Genomic DNA, 8,034 nt, shown 5'->3' on the forward strand with positions numbered 1-8,034 from the left:
AGGCGGGGGGGGCGGGCGGCGCGGCGGGGAGGCCGGCCGGAGCCCGCGCGCCGGGGGGGGGGGGAGCGGGCCGCCCCCGGGGCTCCCGGCGGCCTGGGATGCCCGATCGCGGCAGCGACGAGGAGGGAGGCGACGGCAAGGTGGGCGGGGGCCGGCGGCGGGCGGGGGTCCGGCCCCGTGGGGCGGCCCGGTAAGGCCCGGTCCCTCTCGCCTACAGGAGGCGGCCGGCCCGGCCCCCCCCGCCGCCCTCAGCGAGGACGACGACGAGGACTCGGACGACTCAGAGGAGGACGACTCCTCCGAAACAGACTCGGAGGACGACTCGGAGGAGCGCGGGGCTGCGCTGGAGGGGTAAGCGGCGACACCGGCCTGAGGAGCCAGGGGCCGGTGCTGGGCAAGGGCCGTGCGGGCCCGTTTGGCTCCGCTGGTGTGCTCGCTGTTGGCATCGGGACAGGCAGCTCCTTCCTCCTCGTACCCCGGTAGCCCAGGAGAAAGAGGTTCCTTCGTGTGAGGAACGGCAGCCACCCCGGGGCTCCTCGGATGCTCCCCGTCCCCCTTTGCTGTCCCCAGGAGAGATGCAGCTGGAGCGACCCCCCAGAGCAAGGCAAAGGTGTTGGCCCAGCCCCTAGGTTGCTGTCAGTCAGTGCTCAAGAGAAGGAACATCTCAAACACATCATTCACCTCCTCAAAATCCTCCTCCCTTTTCCTCTGGCTTCAACTCCAAAACCATCACTGACCCCCCTGGTTGTGGTCCTTTGTGCACATCACTTATCCACCCTTTGATGTCCCCTATAATCAACTGTCCATCACTCAAGTGATTTTTTCAGCTTGGAGGCCCAAGGCAAAGCCTGGCCCAAGAGTGTTTTTCACGTGCAAGAGGTCTCAGTATCAGAGGAGTGACTGCCTGTCTCCTCAGCTTCCCTCCCAGTTGCCTTGTGCAGTTGGGTCCCAGTTCCTGCCTGTACCCACCTTTCTGTTTCTCTTCCTTTCTTTAGTGACTTCAATCTGACAGATTTTGACTACCTGCCCGTGTCTTCTGAAATCAAAGAGCTCTTTGAATACATCAAAAGGTGAGGTTAGGGGGCTTTGGCCCACTCTTGCTCCCCTTTGTGCCAATTGTTGTGGCAGGTTTGGCACGACAGGTCACAACCGCCCACGCTGTGGTTTTCCCAGGTACACTCCCAAAACGATAGACATCGAGTACAAACTGCAGCCTTTTATTCCCGACTTTATTCCTGCTGTTGGGGACATTGACGCGTTCCTAAAGGTAGGGTTGTTTCAGGCCCCTCTGGACCTGCTCCCGCAGGACCCGGGGTGTTGGTGCACGAGGGGAACCCTCACCCTGCTCTGTCGGAGAGAATGTTCTAGAGAAACGCCCCGGGTTCGGTCACCTCCCAAACAGCTCATACAGTATTTGGGGTGAGGGCTGCAGTTCCCCTTGTCCAACAGCTTGTGCTCCTCGGGCCGTGCTGCACTGACAGCTCATGTTCCAGAGAGACCCTGCCTTTTAGGGGCCAACTTCTAAACCGCTCTGTACAAAGTAGCCCCCACTGCCCCCGCGGTGGGCTCCTGCAGGAAGGAGGGTCTGTGTTGATCCGCAGGTGCCCCGGCCCGATGGGAAGCCCGATAACCTGGGGCTGCTGGTCCTGGACGAGCCCTCGACCAAGCAATCGGATCCCACCGTGCTCTCCCTCTGGCTGACGGAGAACTCCAAGCAGCACAACGTCACGGTGAGTGATGGGGAGGGAGGAGGTGCTTCCTCTACAAAAACATGCCATTTTACTCTTACTTTTGTCTGTGGGACCACAGTGTCACAGCACAACTCATAACTTGGCTTTAAAGGCAGAAACAACTAACCTTTTCCTTTAAGCTGCAGTGGATCTCAGCCTTGCTTCAGGCGAGTCTGTGGATCCGCTTCCTTCGGGTGAAGCTCTGCTTCCTTGAGGTTACCAATGCCTGGTTTAGGGGGCGTTTTGTGTGGCAGCTGCTCCTCTGTCCCAGGAATCGGTCGGTGCAGGGCACTAGGAGAGAGAAAAGCTCCATCAGCAGCGGGGACAGGGCTGACCAAAAAGCCCCGAAACCCCACAAAGCGCTCCCAGGTTTGTATTTCTGTTCACAGCAGCAGATAAAAGTGAAGAGTTTGGAGAACGCCGAGAAGAACCCCAAGGCCATCGAGAGCTGGATTGAAAGCATCAGTGAACTGCACCGCTGCAAGCCCCCGGCCACCGTCCACTACACCAGGTGAACCATGAGGCCAGCCTTGCTCCACACCCTCCTCTGGCCTTGGCACGGGTCGGTGTCCTGAGGGAGCCGGTCCAGCTGCCCGTAATCCCAAAATTCCCCTTTGCCTCTTCCCCCTCGCAGGCCGATGCCTGACATTGAGACCCTGATGCAGGAATGGTCACCGGAGTTCGAGGAGCTCTTGGGGAAGGTACGTTGTCCGTGCAATAAGTAGTTAGTTTGTGACGTTAGGAACCATCTTCTGTGGAAGCTGGGCTCCTGCTCCTCAGCGAGCTCTGTGCCTGCAGCCCGGCCTGCTCAAGTGTGGCCCCCGTTGCCACCTCTCCCTTGCCAGGAGGCCGGGAGCAGCCCAATGCTGGGATCGTGGCTGGGCTCGGCCGCGGCTCTCGGGCTGGTGCCGTGTGGGAGCTGAGGGCCCCGTCTGTTCCAGGTGGGGCTCCCCACGGCAGAGATGAGCTGTGACCTGCCTGAATACATCGACATGGTCTGTGGTAAGCTGAGACACAGCCTGTCCCTGTCCCCCTCGACGTGAGACCTCTGGGTGCGGGCTCAGCCCCGGGGGGCCCACACCACCCTCTGCTCCCCTCAGTGGGGAGCGGATGCTGGTCCCCCTGAGCAACAGGGGGTGTGGGGAGGCTCAGCCGGAGACGCTCAGGGGTTTCCACTCTCTCTCGTAGCCATTCTGGACATCCCCGTCTACAAGAGCCGGATCCAGCCCCTGCACCTCCTCTTCTCCCTCTACTCCGAGTTCAAAAACTCGCAGGTACGTGGCCCCCGGCAGGCGCTGCTCCAGCTGGAAGCACCGCAAACCTTCTCCTCTTGAGGGTGTTGGTAATGGGCTACGAGGCCGCAAGAAAGGGGCCCAAAGAGCATTTTCTAAGCTCTCATTTCCCTTATATCCCCCGTTACCTCTGATGTGCCCCAAGGCTGGGAGGCTGCCTCATTTCACAGCCCAGACGGCTTTTCCCACCGTGGTGGGGGCTGAGCAGCAGCTCACGCAGAGCACGAGTGGCATTTCCAGGTGCACACGGGCACTCTAATTAACGAGAGTGGAATCACTGCCCTAACGCATTCTTCCCCCGCAGCACTTCAAGCCCCTGGCTGAGGGGAAGAAAGGCCGGAGCCCGCCCTCCAACCCACCCTCGCAAGTGGCGGAGGCAGAAGTGTTGAGCTTCACTTGATACTTCACGTTAAACCCCCGTCTCCTGCATTGATGCCCACCCCAGACCCCCAGGTTTGGCCCCAGCAGCCCCTGGAGCTCACTGGCCCAGAGCCCCCCAGCTCGTAGAGGTGCTGCCTTTCTGTGCTCACAGAGCAGGGCTCCACCCAGCACAGTTGTGGCAGAAGCTGCCCCGTCACTCCGTCTTTGCCCTGTCCCCAGCAGTTCACCCAGTGCCAGGCTCCCTGCGCCACAGATGGGGCAGGGCCTCCTCCAGCTGCAGCAGCTGGGAATAAATTCCGTGCTCAGACACCACGCTCGGATCTGCCTGGTGTGTTCTGATCCAGGGATCTCCAGTCCCCTCCACCCTCAGTTATCGAGCCCCTTTGCAGCTACCGAGGGCAGACGACCAGCGTGGCACCACACGGGCAACCCTTAAGTTTAGTTTATTGCTGTTGGGCCAACTCTCCAGCCCGCACCGTGCTGCCTCCCAACCCGTCTGCCACAGCTCTGTCAGGGCAGCGAGGATGATGCTGGCCATGAAAAGTGCTTGGGCTACATAAAACCAAGCCTTGGCTAACGACACGGCGACTGCGACCTGCAGCATGCCCCTTCCCGTACAGCCCATCGGCGCCCACCACCCGGCACAGCCCCGGCTGCGCTCCCGGCACGTACCTGGCACCGCTCACAGCCAGATCTCGTCGCTGCTCACACTCGGCACTTTGTAGATGCGCCCGGACATCGGGAGCTGGATAAAACCTGTGGGACAGAGACAGCTCGTTGCCAGCGCCTTTTGGGGTGGCTGTGGAGGCGGGTGTCCCCACAGCAGGGTTTTTGGGGCCGCTCGCCTCCCCTGTCCTCTCACCGAGCCTGCTGACAACCAGGGTGTTCTGTGGCCCCGGCAGGGGGTTCTCCTCTCCCTGGGCTCCAGCTCCTGGGTCCTTGGGGGCAGCTGTGGGGATGGAAAGGGGTGAGAGTAGGACATCAACCCTCACCCAGGCAGGACCCGTGGCCCCACGTGTCCCCCACACCAGCCCCTCAGGGGTCTCACCTCCATCCTCCCGCACCAGGTCGTCGAGGCGCAGATCGGGGGGCAGGGACCGGCTCTGGTGGGGCAGACGCTGGGGGAGCTGGGGGCCGCTGCAGCGGGGGCACGGGATGAGGGGGCTGCCTCCTGGTGCTGGTTTGCCACGGCGGCACAGCAGGCAGACCAGGCAGGAGCCCAGCCCCAGCAGGGCGCCCAGGGCCAGTGCCGCTCCCACAGCCACGCCGAGCAGGGGCAGCTCCACGCGGGCGTCCAGCAGACCTGCACGGGTAGCGTGGCCCCCTCAGCACCCTCTGCGGGGCCGCTGCTCTGCACCCACCCCCCAGCACCTACCTGGGGGCAGGAGGGAGGCCGTGGTGACGCCCACGCTGTTGGCGGCACTGATGGAGAAGTTGGCCAGCCCCGGGTAGCGTGCGGCGCCCAGGAGCAGGATCTCAGAGGCGTTGGCCATCACTTGCCCGTCCTGGGCCACTCAGGCAATGCTGGCTGGTGGGTTGACTCGTAGCAGCACAGGGAGCAGCAGGAGGAGCCCCGCGGCCTCCACCTGCTGGTAACAGGCATCTGCCCGTGGGGGCCCCGGCTTCTCTGTGGTGAACAGGCAGTGAGAGGGCAGGGGGGCAGAGGCAGTGCCCACAGGGGCAGGATTCGCCTCCCCCAGGGCCCCAAGCGCTCCTCAGCCGCGGTCACCCAGGACGGGTGAGACTCTGCCCCGCCATAGCCCCGATGGACACAGACCACAGCCCCACACGCCCTCCCCAGCACCACAGGCCTTACGCTGCGCGTGGAGGAGGCGGCAGGCGGTGCAGGTGTCCCCGGAGGGTCGGGGGAGCCGAGCGGGCAGTGACTGCGCCGGGCAGCGAGGCTGAGGATGCCGGCAGCTGAGCTGTTCCCCTCCAGCTTGTGGCGGTCGAGGTACTGCGTCAGCGCAGTGCTGGGGGCCGGCTGGGGGGCCTGGCTGGTGATGGCTCGGCTCTTCTCCTCCTGCAGCGCCCACGCGGCCGGTGGCTGCCCATTGGCGGTGGGGCCCGGCTCCCCCAGCCCTGCCAGAGATCTCACTGCGCGTCAGAGCTGCTGCCGGAGCGGTTCACCAGGCAGGGCAGCGGGCGGCAGAGCTGCAGCAGCAGCCGGACGAGGGCAGCCCCTGGCTGGCCCCCAAGGTGCCCCATGGCCAACCGGCCCCGCTCAGCGCAGGGAGAGAGGCAGCTGGAGCAGGGATGCAGAGGCCCTGCATGCAGCGGCGCTAGAGGATGCAGCCAGGCTGCGCCTTACCTGGAGCGTGGCCGTTGCTGCCGCCAGCCCAGCCCACACTGCGGCCCTGCATGCAGCGCAGGGGCGGTCCCGGCACCGCCGCCACCATCCCTCCCGCCGGGCCCCGCAGCCCCCGTGGTGACAGCGGGGTCAGGCCCGGATGAGTGCATGGGAGAGCAGCCAGAGACCACCCAGCTGGGGAGGAATGACCCTCCCTGTGCCCCCCATCACCTCCCCTCTTCAGTCGGGGGGGCTCAGCGCCCTGCCCAGCCCCGTGCAGGCATCACCTCACACCGCACACAGAGCCCAAGTGCTGGGGACACGGGAAGGTTTATTGTGGGGGAGCGGAGCCCAGACAAAGCCCTTCGGTGCTTCCTGTCTCCCATCATCCCCCAGGAGGAGGGACAAGATCCTGCTCCCACCCGGGCCCTGCCTGTCCCCTGCCCCTCACTCGCTGCCGGGGTTGCGCAGCTGCCCCAGCATCTGGCAGAGCATCTGGTTGCAAAGGGCTGAGTAGGGGTTGAGCAGCACCAGCTGCCGCCGGGCGAAGCTGCTGCCCAACCGCGCTGCCCGCTCGAAGTCCTGCCGCGCCTCCTCCTCCCGCGCCTGCAGCCGGTGGATCAGGCCCCGCTGCACGAAGCTCTGGCAGGCGGCACGGCCACGGCCCCGGCTCAGTGCGATGGCAGTGTCCAGGTCCCGCAGGGCGCCTGGGGGGGAAAAGGGGAGTTGGGGTAGGTTGGGGTACCAGGGGCCAACCCCCTCCCGGCCCCAGCATCGCCACTCACCTGCCACGTCCCCCCGCAGGCGCAGGGCCTGGGCGCGGTTGTTGTAGGCGGAGGCGCGCTGGGGCAGCAGGCGAATGGCCTCCCCGAAGCGCTCCAGCGCTGCGCTCACATCCCCCGACTCGGCAGCTGAGACCCCCTGCAGCTCCAGGTCCCGTGCCTGCTCCAGCAGCTCTGGTGCAAAGCCGTCCCCTGCGCGGCACAACAGGGAGAGCTTGGCCGGGGAGCACCGGGAGGGATCGGACACCCCAGGGGCTGCCGCGTCACCCCACCTTCCTCCTGGGCATCCTCCTCCTCCTCCTCGTCCAGCCCCGGGATGTCCCCGAAGGGGGTGCTGGGGTTGAAGATGGTCTGCAGGACAGCCCTGTCGTTGGCCGTGGCCATGGTGCCCCGTGTGCCTGGAGCCCGTGGCCGGTCAAGGGTCACCACGTGGGCCCCGCCGCCCCCGGCACGGCCTATCCCTGGCCCCGCTGCCCACCCGGCCCCGGGCGCCCGCCCAGCGGGACGCCCCGCGGCTTCACAAGGTGACCCTGGGCACCGTCCCGTCCTGTCCACCAGAACCCACCAGAACCCACCAAACCCCCTGTGGCGCTGGCCGGCGGCTTCTGTCCCCCTCAAGTCCCCTGAGGGAGAAGTGGAGACCCCGGGAAGCAGCTTCTCGGCCCCTCAAGAAGAATCCAGAGCCACCCTCTGCAGCAATAAACTTGACATGTTTATTAATTAAACTATCACTTAAATAAAAAAAAGTGCATAGAAAATAAACATGTTTAAAAACTCCTTTGTTTTTTTGTTTTTTGTTTTTACAACTATGTACACTTTTTTATTTTTACATTCAGTCTTTTGCAGAGCTTTCAGCATTTTTTTAAACTATTAAAGTATTTCCTTCTTCCCTGTGGCAGGGAGTTAACACTGATGGACTTTACACACGTTTCCTCTTTTTTTTTGTTTTTTTTTTTGTTTTTTTTTTTTTTTTTGTTTTTTTTTTTTTTTAAAAAAAAACCAACCAAACAACCAGAAGCTTGGAAGAACACAAGAAAAAAAAGCAGAGATTTGTTATACATGATACGTTGTCAAGAAATGTATTTCTAGAACATAACCTTGCCTTTGCAGAGCTTTTTTTTTTTTGCTTTTTTTTTTTTTGCTTTTTTTGAAACAATTACCCACTACCTGTAATTACTAAAGAGACCGTTAAGCTCAATAAAAGAAACACCACAAGTAATAGTTCTGGGCTGAGACAAAGCTACTGCACCTCGATAAGAAGATACCAGGAAAGCACAGAGCACGGTTTTCCTTGGATGCAGGTGGTTCCCGACACTCGGAACCGCGACGAGGGAGGGAGCGGGGGGGTGGGGGGGGGGGGGAAGGGCCAGGCAGGGCCCCCCGGCCCCGTTAGCAACGGCCACACGATCGTACGACGGTGTTGGGGGGAAGCAGAAGCCACGGGGCGAGACGGGGCGCGGGGACGGGGAGCGTCACTACAGCAGTTCCTATATATACGGTATTTATAGTTGGCCCAGAGCCCGGCGGGGGGGCAGGGGCGGCCGGGGGGGCGGGGCCCG

At 62.7% G+C, this 8,034-nt stretch overlaps 2 protein-coding genes across 4 annotated transcripts; one reads left to right on the forward strand and one right to left on the reverse strand.

Moving 5' to 3' along the window:
• Positions 1-13: 13 nt before the first annotated feature.
• On the forward strand, positions 14-3,715 carry IFT46 (intraflagellar transport 46). The gene is made up of 10 exons (XM_014949644.1): positions 14-140; positions 218-351; positions 996-1,070; positions 1,174-1,267; positions 1,602-1,730; positions 2,120-2,241; positions 2,365-2,431; positions 2,672-2,732; positions 2,919-3,004; positions 3,327-3,715. The coding sequence occupies exons 1-10, from the start codon at positions 99-101 to the stop codon at positions 3,420-3,422; spliced, it is 906 nt and encodes a 301-aa protein (XP_014805130.1). The 5' UTR covers positions 14-98; the 3' UTR covers positions 3,423-3,715.
• On the reverse strand, positions 1,207-6,883 carry TTC36 (tetratricopeptide repeat domain 36). 3 transcript variants are annotated; one of them, XM_014949648.1, is made up of 9 exons: positions 6,748-6,883; positions 6,479-6,667; positions 5,715-6,400; positions 4,779-5,485; positions 4,452-4,706; positions 4,266-4,352; positions 4,076-4,159; positions 1,858-2,021; positions 1,207-1,761 (listed from the first exon to the last, which is right to left on the reverse strand). In XM_014949648.1, the coding sequence occupies exons 1-3, from the start codon at positions 6,857-6,859 to the stop codon at positions 6,141-6,143; spliced, it is 561 nt and encodes a 186-aa protein (XP_014805134.1). In that variant the 5' UTR covers positions 6,860-6,883; the 3' UTR covers positions 1,207-1,761; positions 1,858-2,021; positions 4,076-4,159; positions 4,266-4,352; positions 4,452-4,706; positions 4,779-5,485; positions 5,715-6,140. The 3 variants fall into 3 exon arrangements, with proteins under 3 accessions (XP_014805134.1, XP_014805132.1, XP_014805133.1); XM_014949646.1 differs by lacking the exons at positions 5,715-6,400; positions 6,479-6,667; positions 6,748-6,883 and having other exon boundaries at positions 4,775-5,708; XM_014949647.1 differs by lacking the exons at positions 1,207-1,761; positions 1,858-2,021; positions 4,076-4,159; ... (2 more) ...; positions 6,479-6,667; positions 6,748-6,883 and having other exon boundaries at positions 4,713-5,485; positions 5,715-6,052.
• Between the last annotated feature and the right edge of the window lie 1,151 nt (positions 6,884-8,034).

This window comes from Calidris pugnax, unplaced genomic scaffold, assembly GCF_001431845.1.
Source record: "Calidris pugnax isolate Ruff unplaced genomic scaffold, ASM143184v1 scaffold180, whole genome shotgun sequence".
Lineage (NCBI taxonomy): Eukaryota > Metazoa > Chordata > Aves > Charadriiformes > Scolopacidae > Calidris > Calidris pugnax.